The sequence below is a fragment of the Zea mays genome, chromosome 8, assembly GCF_902167145.1.
Source record: "Zea mays cultivar B73 chromosome 8, Zm-B73-REFERENCE-NAM-5.0, whole genome shotgun sequence".
NCBI classification, from domain to species: Eukaryota; Viridiplantae; Streptophyta; class Magnoliopsida; order Poales; family Poaceae; genus Zea; species Zea mays.
This window is the reverse complement of record NC_050103.1, coordinates 27,568,201-27,589,059: the sequence shown is the minus strand read 5'-3', so window position 1 is coordinate 27,589,059 and position 20,859 is coordinate 27,568,201. Positions and strand designations below refer to the sequence as shown.

General features: G+C 48.4%; 2 protein-coding genes and 1 non-coding gene across 3 annotated transcripts; 1 reads left to right on the top strand and 2 right to left on the bottom strand.

Annotated features, from left to right (window-relative positions):
- Positions 1 to 8,518: 8,518 nt before the first annotated feature.
- Positions 8,519 to 8,592, bottom strand: TRNAP-UGG (transfer RNA proline (anticodon UGG)). The gene has a single exon. It is a non-coding gene; the product is annotated as a tRNA-Pro (tRNA).
- A 3,545-nt stretch (positions 8,593 to 12,137) lies between these two features.
- On the bottom strand, positions 12,138 to 15,098 carry LOC103634994 (G-type lectin S-receptor-like serine/threonine-protein kinase At2g19130). Its single transcript, XM_008657567.4, has one exon. It carries the CDS (start codon positions 14,651 to 14,653, stop codon positions 12,248 to 12,250), a length of 2,406 nt encoding a protein of 801 aa, XP_008655789.1. The 5' UTR covers positions 14,654 to 15,098; the 3' UTR covers positions 12,138 to 12,247.
- Positions 15,099 to 17,548: 2,450 nt separating this feature from the next.
- Positions 17,549 to 19,718, top strand: LOC100383812 (uncharacterized). Its single transcript, NM_001176444.1, has one exon. It carries the CDS (start codon positions 17,710 to 17,712, stop codon positions 19,513 to 19,515), a length of 1,806 nt encoding a protein of 601 aa, NP_001169915.1. The 5' UTR covers positions 17,549 to 17,709; the 3' UTR covers positions 19,516 to 19,718.
- The last annotated feature ends 1,141 nt before the right edge of the window (positions 19,719 to 20,859 follow it).

Sequence of the window (20,859 nt, the reverse complement as noted above, 5' to 3'; positions counted from 1 at the left end):
CTTCGTATTATTCTGGTCTGCTGTGATACCGACTCGAGTCCGAAGACGCCTGTTCACACATTAAACTCCAGAAATACTGTTAAATCCTGTTTTTGAGGACCTTCGTAAGCCGAAGGCCCCCAACAATGCATCAACCCATTAATTCAAGATCCAGAGCCCAGGAAAGCTTTCCGGCCCCACCCAGGAGGCCAGAAAGAAACGATCAAACCTATGACCCATATAGGGTAAATGAAAATGCACCACGTAACTCAAACCAATGGGGGGAAAGACAACATGCTAATATCCAGCCAACCCCACCTATGTTTGACCAGAGAGCCGGTGGTCTTGCACCGGCTGCCATTGATATAGTAAGGGAAGAAATAGCCGGGGCGTTCCGAGATAAGCTCGGAGTAAGCATGGTCCCTGGGGGGCAATCATATCGGAAACCTTATGACAGCCGATTTGATCACCACCCATACCCACAGGGAACCAGGATACCCGAATTCGCAAAATTTTCGGGTGATCAAGGGAAAAACACACGCGAACATATAGGCCAGTTCTTAGCACAATTGGGAGAATTGGCCGACACAGAGGCATTTCGCATACGTTTATTTTCATTATCGCTAACAGGAACCGCGTTTGCATGGTATGTCACTTTACCTCCTAATTCCATTTCATCATGGGGGGATCTAGAACAAAAATTTCATGATCATTTTTTCTCCGGTGACTATGAGTTGGATTTGGTAGATTTAGTGTCGTTGCGACAGACAAAAGATGAATCGGTTAATGATTACATCCGGAGATTCCGAGATACAAGAAACCGATGCTTTCAAATTCATTTAGCAGAGAAACAGCTAGTAGGATTAGCCTTTAATGGTCTGCGATATTATTTAAAAGAAAGATTAGAAGGCATCCAATTCTTTACACTAGCACAATTACACCAGAGAGCTTTGGCTTGTGAAAGCCGAAGCAAAGAAACTGCTAAAACAATTCGTCACAACGTACATGTAGTAGAATGCGACCAAAGTAGCTCAGAAGACGAATCGGCAGAGGTGTATGCTGCCAAAATGGTTTGGCCAAAGCAGACCAAATCTTCGGCTTGTGCCTCCTTACAGCCGGTTCAAAAGAAACGGCAAGAGGAGGTTAAGTTTACATTTAATGTTGGTAAGTGTGATAGAATATTTGATGAATTACTTAAAAATGACAACATTAAAATAAATCACACTGTTCCATCCGCCGACGAGCTAAAACGTCGTGCATATTGCAAGTGGCATAACTCATTTTCTCATGCCACTAATGATTATAATGTATTCCGTCGACAGATTCAATCGGCCATTAACGAAGGACGATTGAAATTTCAGGAAATGCAGGTGGATACAGAGCCCTTTCCGATGAACATGATTGACTTCGAGGGCAAGAAAGTCCTAGTTCGGCCAAACACAGCCGATAAAGACAAAGGCAAAGAGACAATCATCGGCAATGCTAAATAGGCCGATGGGGATCGTAAAGTTTCTTGCAGGAAAGTGGTGGCCGAGAAGACTCCCGATGGAGGGGAGACCCTAAAGGTGACCATCACAGCCTCCAGTACTGGGGGGCAAGCGCAGACAGGGAGACAGATGTAGGAGCCCGTGCTGCGTATCCCGGACGGTCCGGCACGTAGGCGCGGACGGTCCGGGACCCCACCGGACGGTCCGGAGAGCTCCGGCGGACGGTCCGGCCGTACTCAGGATTCACAACGTCCACGTACTTTCAAACCACGACGACCAGAGATAGGTACGTGGAAAACAAATACATTCAAAGCAGCTGGTCGGTTGGTTAAAGCCGGCCCAACTTTTGATCAATTATTGTCTAAATACGTAAAAAAGAAGGCCGGCCCCAGTGACCGGCCAGCAAAGCGACCCCGCTCACCCATTCATGAGCAGCGTCAGGTCAGGCCGATTGGACCACCCCACCAATCGGAAGAAATGAAAGGTCATACTGTACAAGTGAGACCTAACGTACCTGCATGGACACCTCCACCTCCATATCCACCTATGCCATATCCATACACATATTTACCTCTGCCATATGTCCCAAATCAAATGTGGGGCATGCCACCATATCCATTTGGGATGCCACAGTACCCCGCCTGGGGGGCACCCCAAACATCTGTTTTTGACAGGTTGACGCCACCAGTACAAGACCGATTGAGCACTGCTCAATCCGGTCACCAGGCACAAACCCAACAGGATTGCCGGACTACTCGGCCTTCCAGGCCGACCAATCCGGCAGGGGGGCATATGCCTGTAGCAACTCAAAGAACAACAAAAAAGGACATCATCAAAATAGGCACTGCAGATGTTGTCATACGAGGAGACAATAAAGGGCCGATGATTTTCGGCGAATCGGCCAACACAACCGAAAAGGATACGACTACCATCAAAACAGCCGATCCAAAATACTCCATGCCTCGATGGTGCCCAGCGGGATTGACACGATCCCAAAAGAGAAAATTACAGCGCCTAAGAGCAAAGGAGAGCCAGGAGAAGGAGGCGGAAAAGACATTTAATGACACACATCCACTATACCCGCCACCACAAAAGAAATGGAGACCGAAGGCCGTTGAGAAAAAACAAACGGCCACAGAAATAGAAAGTCAACCTGCACCAGGCGCGGACCGTCCGGCCCCCGCGCACGGACCGTCCGCTGTTCACCAGGAAGCCTCTGGACAACCTGCACCAGGCGCGGACCGTCCGGCCTCCGCGCGCGGACCGTCCGCCGTTCACAAGGAGGCCTCCAACGACACGACAACATCAATGGAGGAGGACGACCTGCTGGGAGAAGACCTGGTCGACTATGAGGCTTCTCCAGAACGCCCAGGTATGGATGTAAATATTATTACATTTTCTGCCGATTGTACTATTATCAGCGACGATGAACCTGTTGTTGCCCAGTTTGATTTTGGTCCTAAAGAAGTCGCCTTTACTAAACCAAAAGAATCGGTAAATCATTTAAAGCCGCTCTTCGTGCGCGGCCACATTGATGGGATACCGATTGCTAAGATGTTGGTAGATGGAGGGGCGGCTGTAAATCTAATGCCTTATTCATTATACAGAAAATTAGGTAAACAAGATGACGAACTTGTCAAGACCAACATGACCCTCAGCGGTGTTGGAACTGATAGTTCGATCAAAGCCAGGGGAGTCACGTCCGTTGAATTAACCATCGGGACTAAGACCCTTGCTGCTGCATTCTTCGTCGCTGATGTAGAAGGAAATTACAGTTTAATCCTAGGCAGAGATTGGATTCACGCCAATCAATGTATACCTTCTACATTACATCAAATGCTGATACAATGGGTAGGCGATGACATAGAACAAGTACATGCTGATGTATCGGCCTGCATCGCTGTGGCCGATGCCCCAGTACTCTGGACTTATGAGACTGCTACATGTCTCACAGGAGTAGACTTTTCTGATTATCAATTCATAAGTATAGATAAGAAAGGTTTCATTCCTGTAATGCTAGAGCCGATGGAGAATCGGCTAAATCCTAAATAAAGTTAAATGATGAATACACACAAAGTTCTTGAGTCTTTGGTCACGGATAGTTCGGCCGCCAAGGCCGGATGGTCTGGTCTTTCACAAAAGAGTTCGGACTTTAAGACCGAACATCTACCACAGCGAAAAGACAGTATTACGGATGATCCGGTCCCCGAGACCGGAAAGTCCGCCATCACACAAAGATCATCTGATGCCTCTGTGGGGGACATGATAGAGGAATTCAGAGATCTTGATAAACTAGGACATGGGTTTACATCGGCCGATCCTTTGGAGGAGATTGATATAGGAGATGGTAAAACTCCAAGGCCGACTTTTGTAAACAAGACCCTGGAGATCGATTCTAGGAATGAGATGATCGGTCTATTGAAGGAATATTCAGATTGCTTTGCTTGGAATTATACTGAGATGCCTGGATTAAGCCGAGAGATCGTAGAGCATCGGCTGCCTATTAAATCTGGTTTCAGACCTTTCAAGCAAAGAGCTAGAACATTTCGTCCGGATCTTCTCCCACGCATCAAGGACGAAATCCACCGGCTGCTAGAAGCTGATTTTATCAGACCATGCAGATACGCAGAGTGGGTCTCCAATATTGTGCCGGTGGAGAAGAAGGAGACAGGTAAACTTAGAGTATGCATTGATTTTCGCAATTTAAATAGAGAAACTCCTAAAGACGAATATCCCATGCCCATAGCCGACACATTAATCAATAATGCATTAGGAAATAGAATTATTAGCTTCCTTGATGGTAATGCCGGATATAATCAGATTTTTATGGCCGAAGAAGATGCGTCTAAAACGGCCTTTATATGTCCAGGCTTCATTGGTTTATTTGAGTGGGTTGTCATGACATTTGGCCTGAAAAATGCTGGTGCTACTTATCAGAGGGCTATGAATTTGATCTTCCATGAATTGTTAGGAAACACTGTGGAAGTTTACATTGATGATATTGTAGTCAAATCGGCTGAGTTTAGTTCTCATATAGCTGATTTGCGCAAGGCCTTTGATAAAATGCGTCAGTATGGTTTGAAAATGAACCCACGTAAATGTGCTTTTGGAGTGTCGGCTGGTAAGTTTTTAGTATTTGTCATACATGAACATGGTATAGAGATAGACCCTGGCCGAATCAAGTCTATTCGGAATGTGGGGCCTCCGACCTGTAAAGTCGAGGTACAGAGGCTCCTCGGCAAGGTGAATTATTTACGAAGGTTTATTTCTAACCTAGCCGGGAAGATTGACGCGTTTACCCCTATTCTTCGGCTTAAGAATGATGCCGAATTCGCTTGGGGGGCAGAACAACAAGAGGCATTTGATCTCATCAAAAAATACTTATCTTCGGCTCCCGTATTAAAAGCACCACAAGCAGGAGTGCCATTTCGATTATACATTGCAGCTGAGGATAAGGTCATTGGGGCTGTTCTGACACAAGAAACTGAGGGGAAGGAGCATGTGGTGGCATATCTAAGCCGAAGGTTGGTGGATGCTGAAACAAGGTACACTTTTATTGAAAAGTTATGCTTATGCTTGTTTTACGCATGCACCAAATGTAGATGTTATTTACTATCTAGTCATTGCACTGTTTCTGGTCAAGCCGATGTGATCAAATACATGTTGCATAACCCAATTATGAGTGGTAGAATTGGTAAGTGGGCTTATGCACTAATAGAATATGACTTGGCCTATGAACCATTGAAATCTATGAAAGGCCAAGTCGTAGCGGATTTCATTGTAGAACATCGGGTTAATGATATTCATGAGCTAGACATGTCATACCTCACTATTACTCCTTGGACTTTATATTTTGATGGATCGGTTTGCAATGAAGGGCAAGGAATTGGCATTGTACTTGTTTCACCAAGTAATGTCTCCTTTGACTTCTCTAGCCGATTGAAAGCTTATTGCACTAATAATCAAGCTGAATATGAGGCCCTCCTATTCGGTTTAGAACTTTTAAATGGTATGTGAGTAAAACATGTGATGGTATTTGGTGATTCTCAGCTGGTTGTCCAACAAGTGTTAGAAGAATATCAATGTTTTGATGGTACTCTAAATAGTTACCTTGAGAAATGTTGGAGCATAATCCATTCTTTTGACGAATTCAGTATTCGGCATATCTCTAGAGTTGAGAATCATAGAGCTAATGATTTGGCACAAGATGCATCAGGTTATCGGATAAAGAGAGGGAAGTTTCACAAAACTGAAAATCTGATAACCAGTGCAAAGCCAAATTCCCAGGTCGCGGACCGTCCGCGTGATGACGCCGGACCGTCCGGGGTTACCAGAAATGTTCTTTTCATTAATTCGGCTGACAATGAAGCCGATGCAAGTGATTGGAGGACACCTATACTTAATTATTTACGAAATCCCAATATCAGGACAGCTAAAAACATTCGGCGAACAGCTTTCAAGTATGTTTTGATGAGTGATGAACTTTACCGCCGAACAGTCAATGACATCCTGCTTAAGTGCTTGGGCCCAGATGACGCTATATTAGCCATGGCCGAAGTACATGAGGGAATTTGTGGTACTCATCAATCAGCTCCAAAGATGAAGTGGTTGTTGCGAAGGTCTGGTTTTTATTGGCCTAGTATGATAGCTGATTGTTTCAAGTACTACAAGGGTTGCCAAGTGTGTCAAAAATTCGGCGACCTACAGTTGGTCCCTGCAGCCGAATTACATCCTATCATCAAGCCTTGGCCGTTCAGAGGATGGAGATTAGACTTTATTGGGGAAATTCATCCTTCATCATCAAAGGGGCATCGGTTTGTGTTAGTTGCCGCTGACTACTTGACCAAATGGACTGAAGCCGTTGCTCTAAAGAACATGACACACAAGGAGGTAATTGAGTTTATAACTGAGCATATCATTCATAGATTCAGCATTCCTCAGACCTTAACTACAAATCAAGGTACTTCTTTTATGTCAAAGGAGGTACGTGAATTTGCTGAATTATACAAAATTAAGTTGCTTAATTCATCTCCATATTATGCTCAGGCCAATGGTCAGGCCGAGTCTAGCAATAGGACATTGATTAATTTGATAAAAAAGAAAATATCTGATAATCCTAAACATTGGCATAAGATTTTGTCTGAGGCTTTATGGGCTCATAGAATATCTAAACATAGGGCTACTAAAGTATCTCCTTTTGAGCTTGTCTATGGGCAGGAAGCAGTGTTGCCTGTGGAAATAAGTTTGAATGCTATCAGGTTCGCCAGACAAAATGATCTAACTGCTACCGATTATTATGATTCAATGATGGATAATATTGATGAGGTGACTGACAAAAGGATGATAGCTTTGGGAGCTATAGAAAAAGACAAAATCATGGTAGCCAGGGCCTACAACAAGAAGGTCAAAGCAAAATCTTTTCAAGTAGGGGACCTGGTGTGGAAGACCATTCTGCCTCTAAGGAGTAAAGACCGGAAGTTCGGGAAATGGTCACCAAGCTGGGAAGGACCTGGTGTGGAAGACCATTCTGCCTCTAAGGAGTAAAGACCGGAAGTTCGGGAAATGGTCACCAAGCTGGGAAGGCCCTTATAAAGTAAAACAGGTGATGTCTGGCAACGCCTATTTGCTACAAACATTACAAGGCAAGGACTTGCCTAAGGCTTTGAATGGGCGTTTCCTCAAACAGTACCATCCTAGTATGTGGCAGGATGCCTAAGAAAACCGATGTAATCACATCGAGTTAGTTGCTTTTGGTTTGCTCAACTCCACCAAAAGGCAGGGGGGCATATGTTGAGCGCCATATTGAGCGGCCGGACGGTCCGGCCCTGAGGCCGGACGGTCCGCGGTCCGGACAGTCCGCGCCTGTGGGCCGGACGGTCCGCGCATGCGCAGAGCAGTTTAGGGTTCCGAGTTTTGTGCTATGTTTGTTGGCTAGATTTGCGGAATTAACCCGGAATCCAGTCGTGTAAAGGGTCCAGCCCCCCTCCTCTATATAAAGAGAGGTCTACGGCCGATTTGGAATCAACAATCGAATCAATACAACTTCTATTCGCATTTATTTCCAGTACAATTAGGAGTAGTTCTAGTCTAGTTCTAGTTTAGACTCTCGATCCCCAAATTCTCCGCCTCTCCTCGACTCTACGTCGATTAGAGGAGTCTAGGTCGGCCGGCCCGAGCCTAGACAACCCCTAGGATCTCTCCTCCCCGACGGGGTCCCTCCCGGGAGCGAGATCCAGGCGCCGCCGGCGATCTTCCGCCGCCCCTGCACACGCGCGGACCGTCCGGCCCCAGGGCGCGGACCGTCCGGACGTTAGGCAGGAAAACCTAGCCCCTGCGCCAGGTCGCGGACCGTCCGGCCCCAGGCCGAGGACCGTCCGCGCCTGACCAGAGAGCACCGCCGCCGGTTCTTCTTGAGTATTTGGCGCTCCGAAAAGGCGTCAACAATCACATTTGAAAATGGAACCATGTACATGCATAACTTCAATTCGAAAAAAAAAACCTAAAGATTACAACGGCATCGGTCGCACGATGATCGTTATCGCGATCAAACAAGAGGGACATACGTGCAAAGCTCCGAGTGGGGAAAAAACAAGTATTTACTAATATGGGGCATTAGTTTTATGTATTCGATATAATTAGTCCACGAGGCCTAGTGCAAGAGCAAAACGACGAATATAAATATCCCGAATCATTTGTTTTTTTAGCATTTCCACGGTTATCCACGAGAAGCCGCAGTGCTTTGGAAACGGGACACTTCTGTCTCTATAGCTTGGTCTCATTTCCTTCTCTTAACGTGGGGCGTTCTTGCTGTCTGTCCTGCCAACATTGCATTGCCCAGTCTAAAAAAGAAAGAAAGAGAAAATTCCGACCATCTATCTCAACGTTCTCTTGGTTTCTCCCATACATCTTTTCCGGTACATTTGGATCAATGCCTACCGGTACACCATACTGCACCTAGAGCCATGTAAAGTCGTCTGACTCTCAGTGCTACTATACTCCTATTGATCCTTCGTTACTGCCCATAGAAGTAATAAGTAAGGAGAAGTAATAAGTAGGGATGACAGGATTTGAACCTGTGACATTTTATATCCAAAACAAACGCGCTACCAAGCTGCGCTACATCCCTTTTCCAAATTGTTGTACACTGTCATTGTACAAAAAAACACCGTCTTGTTTTCCACATCGTAATTTTATATTCCATCTATATACAACTTTCTTGTCATTTCTTCTTTTTGGTTCCATATAAGAAATGATATACATCGTGCGTCCGATTTTTTTATTTTTTGGTAATTCTTCTGAATTTTTTTTATGTTTAGACCCTTGAACGAATTATTTCTGTGTTTGGACCTTTTGCTCGGCGTCGTAGTCCATAGCGTCGAAGTAAGACATCTCGATGTCACAGTCTATGGTGTCGTTGTATCTATCTCGCTGGCGACAAGGGCTGATGCAAAGGCCTACGTGGTACCTAGTTTGGTGCCACATATCTTGGCGCCGAGCTAGAAAGGCCTATAGATCGACCATTTCCTCGCCGAGAGCTCCATCTAGCCATTTGAATCCCTTGTTTCAATCTGTTTCCATACCGCCGCAAAGTGCTCCAATCTTCATATTGGAAAATTGTTTGTTACGTATATTACGTTGTATGGTTCCGGATAATTAGTTTTGATTGGTTCATATATTGCTATTAGTTATGATTCATAGGATATATGGTTCATATGATGACTACAATTTGTTAGATAGTTCGTGAAAGACATGTTTTTATAAGTTAAAATTATTTATGCTATTTCTATATAGTTGTGTTAATATATAATCGTTTGTTAGATGAAAGAAATGTATCGGGAGTCGTTGTGCTAGAAGATAGGTTGTCCTCGGGAGTTTATATCCGGATGTATTTAGTAAGGATGCTCCTATTCCTCTTGATCTTTCTGTGTCTAATTGTGACTGTGGTAGACCGGCTTGGGTATGTCAATCCAAACATCGGGACATGGTTGCTCGCTGCTTCTACACTTGTGGCGGTTTTAACGTACGTGGCTTAAGACTTGTGTGTTATTGATGTTTACTAGATATGTATTAATGCTTCGTTCCATTCTTGTAGCATCACTTGAGGTGTTTTTTCCCGTGGATCGATGGCCCTGATAAATTTGACCCTCGGTATCTACTTTTTTCTAATTGGTTGTGCAGAAGGAATACACATGACCATTTTAAGCGTTGGATGCCTCCTCCCGCGAACCCGATTCCTGTAGGATCACTTGAGGTGTTTTTTTCCCGTGGATCGATGATTATGATAAATTTGACCCTCAATATTTATTTTTTTCTAATTGGTTGTGCAGAAGGAATACACATGAGCATTTTAAGCGTTGGATGCCTCCTCCCCAAACTCGATTCCTGTAGCATCACTTGAGGTGTTTTTCCCCGTGGATCGATGGTCCTGATAAATTTAACCCTTGATATCTACTTTTTTTCTAATTGGTTGTGCAGAAGGAATACACATGAGCATTTTAAGCGTTGGATGCCTCCTCCCCGAACCCGCCACCAATGACCGATGAGGAGAAGAAATTAGCCACATAAAGACGAGTGGAGTCTGGTGAGATTGCAGATATCATGCTATGATATATGAGGACACCGCGAAGTACTTCATGTGTCCCAACAATAATTATGTGAGTGCATACTAAATGTCCAGAATTTTGTTATTTTTTCCCACAAATTTACTAATTTATTCTTCTGCAACCATACGGTGGGCGTAAGTGTAATTTCAGAGAGTGGTTGTATGGTCTTAGGTCCCATTGGCCTGAGCTAGAGGCGAAGGAAAAGAAAAAAATGATTGGACGGAAGAGTTGAAGTGCGATCCTGTACTTTGCAAATGTGGTATTGAAGTTAAGTATGGATTAGTTCTTCCGAGCATGGTGTGGGATGTTTTTGTAGACATATGGTAGATTACGATGAGGTTGGTATTTCTTTTTTATTGCATGAGCTATAATGTTGTGTTCATACTTAGTTTTGCATGAGTCGTAATGGATTAGTTCATTCCGAGCTTGGTGTCTGGCCTCCGGGCGTGGCGAGCTGGCGAAGGTGCAGCGCGAGCGGCACAGGCTCCGGTTGCGGCGGCGAGCGACGGCGCGCGGCTCGAGCAGGCGGCAGTGAACAAGCGAGCGAAAGAATGGGGAAAGAATGTCGGATCCTAGCTCGGCACCAAGATCTGTGGCGCCGAGCTATGTGTCACGTCGGCGCCGTATCAGCCCTTGCGTGCCAGCGAGTCAGGTATCTCGGTGTCATAAGCTGTGGCGCCGAGCTGTATTAAGTCGGCGTCAGGGCCTACTACGCCGAACAAAGGGTAAAAAAACATAATTAAATCGTTCAGAGGTTTAACCGTATTTTTTTCCGGAAAAATCGGAAAAAGAACTAAAATACAAAAACTTTTTTTTTCAGGAAAACCCAAAATACAAAAAAAAATCGGTACGTACGTGTGAGCCTTCTGCGGTTTTTACTCAGCTCGCTGCGACACCGACTTGCAGCCGCAGCGTGGGCACACAGTAGTCTACTGGCCCGCAGGCTCCAGCCTCAACATCGCCGTCGTTCTAGTCGTCGTCAAAAATTGCGAGAAGATGGATGCGGGTCGTATCTCCGATTCTCAGCTGCAGCCTGCAGTCAGTCAGGTCCGATCCGTGCTCGCCGGCGGCCTCGTCAGCTCGATCCAACAGAGCTGAGTGCTGCTCATGTGAGGTGAGGAAGGGAAAGAGCACGCAACGCAACGCAACGCAACGCAACGAGAGGTATAGGTGTACATTTGGGCCGGGCCTGATGGGCCGGCCCGAAGCACGGAAAAAAAAACACGGCCCAGGCACGACACGGCCCGAAATAATTTAGTGCCGGGCCGGCACGGCCCGTTATATCGGGCCGGGTTTGGGCCGAGGTCACGGCCCATGGGCAGGCACGAGCACGGCCCGTTTAAGGCAGGCACGAAAAGGCCCATATATTTATCAAAACACACTTCATTCCACACTTTCATATACTTGATAAAAAAACACAAAGCTAGAGATAATGCTAGTTAGATGTTTTTTTTTTATCTTTGAATTAGAGTGTGTGATGTAATTTTACTTTTGTTATGAACATTAGACAATAAACTGAACTTACGAACTTTGTATAGAGCTGATTATACTCTTTTTCTTCTAACAAAATGATTTATAAATGAGGTAGTCATTGCATAGTTGTGGTAACTTTAATACAAATATTAAGTTTAATTTTGTTCAAATTTATTTGTCTTATCTTTTATTTGTTTTATTATTTTTTTGAATTTAGGGCTCTAATGTGAATTTCGGGCCAAAAACTGAATTTCGGGCCAAAAATTGAATTTCGGGCCCTAATGTGAATTTCGGGCCAAAAAATGAATTTCGGGCTTTTATAATTTCGGGCCGCCCGAAATAAGCCCGGCACGTTTAAGCAATTACGGGCCGGGCCGTGGGCCGAGGGCGAGGCCCATGGGCCGGCCCGGCACGGCCCGAAATTCAAACGGGCCGGGCCAGCCCGAAATTCAAACAATACGGGCCTTTTCGGGCTTGGGCCGGGTCGGGCCGGGCGGCCCGAATGTACACCTATAACGAGAGGGCATCTTCCAGGATACATGCAGAGAACTAAACCCCTAAATTAGGCTAAGCGGTGTTCGTTTTCACAGGAACATTACGAAATGCCCGCCCATGGATCGTGTATATTTGCAGCAAAAACTATTTAGAACTAGCGCTACGGTTCTGTCTGTTTGCCTTGAATTTATTCATCCCTAAACAGAGCCCTCATTCTTCGTCAGAGTATATGACGCTGCCCTCGCCCTCCACGAGGTTCTGAAAGGAAGACGGGATCGGAGGGACTGCAACGCTCACGACGCCTTCCAGCATGCGAACGACCTGCCCCATCGACGGCCGGTCGCCCTCATCGTCCTGTACGCACCAGCAGGCGACTCTGCAGGCGACGTCCAGCTCCTCCACATCCGCGTCTCCTCCCAGCCTACTGTCCAGCAGGCACAGCACGTCTCCCTCGCTCACCCGCGCCGCCGCGTGGAGAGGGAAGTACCGGTGGCTCCCGGACCCGGACCTCAGCCTCGCCGTGCTCCTCCTCCCCGAGACGATCTCGAGGAGCACGATGCCGAAGCTGTAGACGTCCGCCTTCCTCGTGACCGGCCGCCCGGAGATCCACTCCGGCGCGAGGTACCCCATGGTGCCCCGGACGGTGGTCAGCGCCGAGTCGAACTCGCGCCCGAGGAGCTTCGCCATGCCGAAGTCGGCGATCTTGGCGCGGAGCTCCGAGTCCAGCAGGATGTTCTCGGGCTTGATGTCGCAGTGTATGATGCGGTCCTCGCACTCCTCGTGGAGGTAGGCGATGCCCTTCGCGATGCCGAGCGCGATCTGGTAGCGGAGGCTCCAGCTCAGACGAGCGGATCTCTCCGAGAAGAGGTGCGCGTCCAGAGACCCGTTCGGCATGTACTCGTAGACCAGCAGCCTCGTGTCTCCTCTAACGCAGAAGCCCAGGAGGCGGACGAGGTTGGCGTGCTTGATCACCCCGAGCGTCTGCACCTCGGCTCTGAACTGCTTGTCCGCCTGCCCGCTGCGTTTGAGCCTCTTCACGGCGACGGCGGTTGGTCCTGCCATTGTTCCCCTGAAAACGCTTCCAAACCCTCCCTCGCCGAGTTTGTCGGAGAAGTTCCTTGTAGCCTTCTTCATCTGCGCGTAAGAGTAGAACGCGAGAGAACCTCCTGCTTCAAACTCTCTGCGACTGCAAGTAAATACACCTCTCCAGGTCCGGGATCGCCATAGGAGCGCCAGTATCACTATCACGGCAGCCAACGCTACTGACCCGACCACCATGGATACAATCAGCCCTGTGCGCAGACCACTCTTGGGCCTGAGCTTGGAGCCCCAACGAACATAAACCTTGCTGTATGGAGGAGGTCCTCTGGAAGCGAAGCTCAGGTTGTACAGGTTGTAGTACCACAGCTTGCATCCGGAGTGATACGCATACGCGACGCAGTAGCATCTGCTGAGACAGGCTTGTTTGCAGTCTTCATCAGTTGCTGCTAAACCATCCTGGGGATTATACGGGAGCCCCTGCAGCTTGTCTAGCAGGATAAAGGAGTCGTCTTGTTCAGTCTGGCCGTTCGTCTGGCAGCTCAGCGGAAGAGATCTCGGTCTCGAGCAACCGGTTGCGAAGTATCCGAGGCTCCACTCCGCTGGATAGGAAGGCTCAAATCCGCGGACACAGCTGCATTCTCCATTGCTCCTGCAAGCACCAAAGCTACCGCAGAAGAAGCCACTGGATTTGCAATCCGACGGGAAGGTCCAGCGAGCCACCCAGCCACTGCTGTTCGTGTTCGCCGCTGCAGACCACCGCATCAGGCTCACTTGCCCCAGGCTGAACTGCAAGAACTCGGTCAGGTTAGAGCTGTCCGGAGGAGGGTTCAGCACCAGCGAGGTGCCGTTGTCCTGTGACGTCACCATCCAGTCCGGGAAGGTCCCCAGGCTGCTGGGATGCCCGTCGGTGCTGAGCACGAAGCCGTTCCTCCTGCTCGGGTCCACGCTGAGGCTGCCGTTGTGCGAGAAGTCCCTGTACGTCAGCGAGACGTTGGCCCCCGTTCCCGCGGCGAGCCCCAGCCGGGCGCCGGGGAGCAGCGAGTCGCCGGGGTAGTCGAAGCTCTGCCACAGCACCCGCGACGATGCGTCGTCGGCCTGGTCCCTCACCACCAGGTTGCCGTTGCCGAGGAGCACCGCGGCTGCGGCGGCGGACGGCGGCGGGGGCCCCGGCCCGGCTCCCGCGACGGACGAGCACCAGAGGGTAGACCCGGCCTCCGTGATGCACAGACTGCCGCCGAAGACCTCCAGCGCCGCGGCTGAGATGTCGGAGATGACCACCCTGTCCCCGACCCAGAACGTGGGGCTGGTGCCCGGCATCTTCTTGAAGCGGACGCCGAGGAAGCGGTGGATGCCGGCGCCCGGCAAGAAGAAGCCCAGCTCGAAGTCGCCGTTCTTGGACACCAGCGTCTGGTTCCCGGAGATGCCCGCGCCCGGGAGGATGGTGTCCGTCACCGAAGCAGCGACTGCCAGTGCCAGCAGCAGGACGATGGAGAAGAGGAAGGTGGGCGTCGCGCACCCACGAGGCCCCGACGGGGAGCAGCTACGCTTTGGTGCCTCCATTGCGGTACCGGGCATCACTTGCAGGGGGGGACGAGCACGAACACGGCAGGGAAGAAGAAGTCACCAGCGAGGTGAGCAAGAATGAATGAGGTGACCTGAAGCTGAGTGCTCGTGCTGCCGTACACGATAGCTCCGAGCTCCGGCGAGAACTGCCGCCTCGCCTTTGACCAAGCCTTTTACTTTAGTGCGACTTCACCGCTGGATCTCCGACCTCGCGCCACGCCACGCCACGCCGTCGTTTCTCTTTGACTCCCTCAGAAAAATGACACGGGAGGAACAGGTTAGCAATGAATGCCGCGACTGGATTTTTCTCCTCCGACGGATGTGTGCACGTTTCTAAAATCTAGACTAGCTAGTGTATCCTTATGACCTTTTGGAAAAGTTGTGGCCATTTGACACCAGTAGTTACACATAGATACTATCACATGTTAGAAATGATTTTATGATTTAATTAATATTATATTTATATGGTCTTTGCTTTATATTTTAATCGACAATCTTTCTTTTTCATTACTTCTAGGCCTCCTAATGGTTTGGGCTGTAATAGATTTTATGGGTCGGTATTGATATAACTTTTAAACTATGGTATATGTGTAAATCTTCAAAAAAATCAATATAGTTTAATCAATTGTTAAACTAAGTCATTCCAATAAATATTGGTTGATTTCGAGAAAATTTTAAGATATGAATGCAAAGCTTAAATTTTAAGGTCATGCTTTTTAAAAGTGGGTTCATCTGTTACACAAATTAGCAAAATATCATTCTTAATCATTTAAAAAATAATCAATTTCGTAAAATTTTTAAGATGTAAACGCGATGTTTTAATTTTAAGGTCGGACATCTAAGTTGGGACCCGCACATGAATATAACCATACCGTTACACACAAATTAGCATATTATCGTTCTGACTCGTTTCCAAAAAAAGATCGATTACTTTTGTGAAAATTTTAAAGTATAAACACAGCGTTTTAATTTAAGGTTCGACTTGTAAGATGAGACACAGATGAATCTAGCTATACTGCTACGCATAAATTGAAATATTATCATTATTACTCGTTTCCAAAAAAACAATTGATGCTGTGAAAATTTTAAAGTTAGAACATGGTAGTGAATTCACTCTAGTATATATGGGTATGTGATTGTGTAAGATAATGGAGATAGCCTAATAAAATGCTACTATAAAAGCTTTCAAACAAATAATGGATTCCAGTGTGATCGATGCACATCTCTCTATATATGTTTTTAACTACATGGTGTCCGGCTTTTGTGAAAGCGGGAAGTAGCTTTCACTACTAGTTAGGTAAAAATGCCAAAGCTTGTTGTGGAGCAGCTTCCCCGTTAACCTTTTGCTGTCAAATGTGGAGGCAGGCAACGCAACATGCAAAGTGTGGCTTTAGTGGAGGAAAAAATAGTAGATTAGTAGGGGTGGAAGCATGAAAAATGGCTACGGCTACAAATCAAAAGCGAACCGACCAAACAACATTTATTTGTTTTGTTTTTATTCGGTAGACCCAGAAAATGCAGAGACGAGACGATAGGAAAGACGTGATCACGTGAACAGAGGTACAAAAAAAAATACAAAAAGAAAAACTGGCAGTGGCAGTGTGGACAGAGCGCAGTTTTTTTCTTTGTTGGGCCTGGGGACTTCTCTTGGGGCTTTCTCTCGGTTGGGCCTAGGGTGGGAAATGGATGTGTGTATCTTGCTGGGCTAAATCGGTAGTATTGGGCTGAACTATTGGTGGTGGGCTCGTCAGGCACGAGGCCTTGCGGTTCCATGCGCAACTGGCATAAAAAAACCAATTTACCTCCCTGGACCATCTCCGTCGTGGTACCGATTTTTTATTTTTAAAAAAATGACTCTGTACTTTCATTTATAGACAACATTTTTGTGAGTACACTGCCATGTGGTGTCATGTGGGCCCTTGGAAGGTGGCATGGGGTATTCTCTGCTATAAAATGGAGAAGCTGCGCAGACAATAGGCATCAATGAAATATTCAGAAGACATCCATTCCATATTGTGCTTCTACCTCTTCAGTCTCTTCCTCCTATCTTCTAGAGTTCTACTTCTCCGTATAGATCCTTAGCTCGTTGCAACTTTCCTTTCCTATCGTCATGTACTCATATCATAATTGAATCCAATTATCCAGTGTTTGGTTGAGAGATGTTGCTAACATTTGGTATCAGACTACTCGCATCCTGGAAGATTGCACGCATGGAGGCGGCAATGCAGCAGATTCTCGACGCGATGGCGTACATGGAGCTCCGCTTGACAGATGCGCTGGTTGGCCGTGGTGGCGACAGGGTGGAGGACACGGTCTCAGGGCTGCAATCCTCCAACTCCGCCACCTCCTCCGTCGCCACGCCGATGTACGACGACGTGTTCGACTCTTCGGTGGCCCCGATGTACCCAGGCGATGTGTTCGGCTCTTCGGCGGCCTCACCCCCAGGCTTCGATGGCGAGCCTACTTTCGACGAGGAGCACAACAACTCCATCACCGAGTACGTCGACGTCTCGTGCCACGACCATCTCTTCCTCCTCGACACCACCTGGGACTCCTCGCAGCAGCACAACGCCAGCATCCCAGGACGGCGCCAACATCCCGGTTGCAGCGCGCGGCTGCAGCGCCGACCGCTCCAGCACCTGACCGTCGACCCCGTCAGCGCCGTGGACACCATGCCTCTCGATTTCAATCTCACTCTCGACGAGTTCAACCAGCGGTTCGACGCGTCCGCTAGCGTGCCGCCTAGCCCGGTCGCAGTCATCGCCGACAATTGGGGCGGGTGCTTCGACAGCGAGCAGTACCACACGAGACCATCCGTCGTCGCTGATAGTTGGGGCGGATTCTTCGGTGGCGAGGACCTCGCTTCGTCAGGCAACGCCACGAGATTCGTCCTCCCCATCGCCTCCACCGACGAGCCCAGCATCGACATCGCGCTAGCCCGTGCCAACTCCGAAGTCACAGATGACTCCGTGTTCGTGACCACCGAACCTGCCGGCTACGACGACTCCGAGCTGCACGCCACCGCCATCCTCGACGTGCTGTCCCGCGTGCACACGCTGGACAAGTGCATGACCTCGCAGGACAAGCTCGTCATCGACCTCGATCCAGACGACATGGAGACACCATTATCGGAGTCGGCCCTTCCCGTCGTTCCCAGTGCCAATGAAATGGAGACGCCCACCACCTGTTCGACTCCGGTCCTCACCGAGCACGCGCCGGCCGAGGCCGCACACAACTGCACACTGCGGGTGCCCCGTGGAGAGCCGCTTCCGCGCCTGCTTCACGCGTTCCTAGCGCACGATTGGCTCGACCACTCCGCCGACACAGACGACTCCGTGCTAACATCCATGTCTGGGTGCACCAAGCTCGTCGAGCTGCAACCGAGGGGCGTCAACCTCAGAGGCTGCATTCCGGATGCTCTGTTCGATGTCGAGCTTGAGACGCTCAACGTGCCGTCGCACGCGCTCTCGGGCATACTTCCCTTGGGCTCCACCAAGCTGGCGGAGATGCTACAATCGCTCGACCTCTCCGTCCACCAGCTCACCTATGGCATCCTCACCGAGATGTCGCTCTTCTTCAAGCTGCGTGTGGATCTGTATTGCGCCATACCTGTCGACCTCTGCGAGTCTGTTACCCAAGGGGTTGTTCCAGCAGGAGAAGACGAGGATGACCCCAAGCAACTCTGGCACCACCTGCACGCTCGCTGGCCAAGCGACCAACAGAAACAGCACCTGCGCTCACAGACACAACACACACAGAGGCATCACAGAGCAACGACAGCCGAAGAAAGAACCAACTATCTCTCTGGCCTCATTCCAAAGCTCGTCAAGCCCAATTCGGTAGCCATGGTGACTATTGCAAGCAAGCCTACATCAGATTCAATTGCTGCTCAAGTGGTGTTCGATGAAATGCAGCAAGGGTTTCGAACATGGATCCAACGACAACCAGATACATGGTGCCAGAGTTGTTGCCCTTCTTCATTGATTGATGCTCTGCTTGGTGGGTGTTCTAGCGTTGGTGCTCATTGTGTGTGTTACCTGCTTAAGGTATATGCTCTTGCTACTAAACTTCCTGATTGGATTGGGCGCACACAGTCACAAAAACTAAGAAGCTACAGAGGCAATATCCCTGGGTTAAGACCAATTCCATGGCCATCCTTCATTTTACTAAGCAGAGAGAATAAGCTTACCAAGTCATCAGTCATGGTCACTGCTAGTGCGATTCAGGCTTTTGTGAATCTGGTCCTCACTTCTTGTGATGCTGGTTATTCCATTGTCATGTTTACACCAAATTATTTCATCACCTACATGTCGTTCCAGATGACAGGTGCTACCGACATATTAGTTGGTGGTTGCGATTCCAGGACACTTCATTATGATGTTGATTGGTTGGAGAAGGTTCTGAAAGATAAGGAGCATGTCCCTAAACTTGTTACTGTTTTGAATTCGAGGAACCCCTCTAGAGCTTTTATTCCCAGGCCTATGCTTGAGAGAATTTCAGATCTGTGCAAAAGTGTAGGACAACATACCGGTCTGTGTTTCCATCATCGGATAACGCCTGCCGTGCTGCTCGCTTTCATATTAGTTGAATTTCCTACAATGAGGTATTTTTGTAGGTCAACTAAGCTTGCATGGGCAGTATTACCTTATCATTATTACAACAGTCTGTTGGTTGGTGTGGAGTTCCTGAAACACATGATACTTGGATTGATGTACAACAAAGAGCTCTATGGCCACCACGGATCCACCAGTCATTGTCTACACTATCAGCGGCTTGGGGGCAAGCCGCATTTCAAGCGGTGGGGAATGTCAGTACACTGCCATGTGGTGTCATGTGGGCCCTTGGAAGGTGGCATGGGGTATTCTCTGCTATAAAATGGAGAAGCTGCGCAGGCGATAGGCATCAATGAAATATTCAGAAGACATCCATTCCATATTGTGCTTCTACCTCTTCAGTCTCTTCCTCCTATCTTCTAGAGTTCTACTTCTCCGTATAGATCCTTAGCTCGTTGCAACTTTCCTTTCCTATCGTCATGTACTCAGATCATAATTGAATCCAATTATCCAGTGTTTGGTTGAGAGGTGTTGCTAACAATTTTCGTTGACTGCGAGGTAGCTTTAGCGACTTTGACTATCGTATCTCGAGAATTTACAAGCCCAGCCATGTATGTATGGTATGAGCAGCCATGTAGGGCGCTAAGACTGTCTTCAGCGGTTGCCCCTAAATTTGGCCCCCCTATATCCCACTCACGTGCCACGTCAGCGTTCTCTTTCCTCCTATATCTCCACCCTGTACAGCGGTTCCCCCTAAATCCTTCCCCTACACCCCACTACAACCATAAAATATCATTTTCTATACCTACTTTTCATCTCTTGTCAATTTTTATTCTACTAACAATTAATTCAACAGTACAAGCACAGTGTTTAGAGGGCTTGCCACAGTCCTCCACATCTAGCGGAGCACTGCTCCCAGCGCTACCACTGTTGCTTGTAGGGGAAGGTTTAGAGGTGGCCGCTGCACCCATCTCGTCACCCTAAGGGCATGTTCGGTTACACTAATCCAGAGGGGGATTGAAGGGGTTTAAATCCCCTTCTAGTCATTTTTGACTAGGAGGGGATTTAATCCCCTTCAATCTCCCTCTGGATTGGTGTAACCAAACAAGCCCTAAACGTGCACAGTGCAAGGGGAGGGGGAAGGGCGCGGCATGCGCTGAAGACAGTCTAATAGTTGGCTGACACGCGTCTGCTGCGTCTTGGCACTTGGCAGCATGCTCCTCGCCCATCGTCGTCCTAGTCCTGCCTACGTGATGGTCGGTGAGCGGTGAGCCTGCCTTCTTTTCCTCCCCACGTCGCCCGGCCGGCGAGCCCTGTGCTCTGCTGCATTGCATGCCCCCCCGGCCTCTGCATGCTGGAGCTCGACCACCGAGCGGCAGAGGCAGACACAAGACACGTCCAAAGCTAGCCTGTCCTATCTCCCTGCTCGGCTGTTTGCTTGTCCGTATGGACAGAATCCGCAAAACAAGCACAGGCAAAGCATGGCCAATGTTGTCAGCTGTCTTGGCTTGGGGGCCTTGTGCATGGCGTGGGGACGTGGGGTGCTCTCGTTCGTTCAGTTCAAAGTTTGAATTCAAAAAAAAAATGAACTTGGCAGGAAAAAGGTGCAAAGCGAAAGAAAGCCAAGTCCTTGCCGTGCTGCGTGCAAAGCAATCATCGTCGCCC

Excerpts from the sequence above, each read along its gene's own strand:
- LOC103634994 (XM_008657567.4), bottom strand. The coding sequence starts at position 14,653 with ATGCCCGGTACCGCAATGGAGGCACCAAAGCGTAGCTGCTCCCCGTCG.
- LOC100383812 (NM_001176444.1), top strand. The coding sequence starts at position 17,710 with ATGACCTCGCAGGACAAGCTCGTCATCGACCTCGATCCAGACGACATG.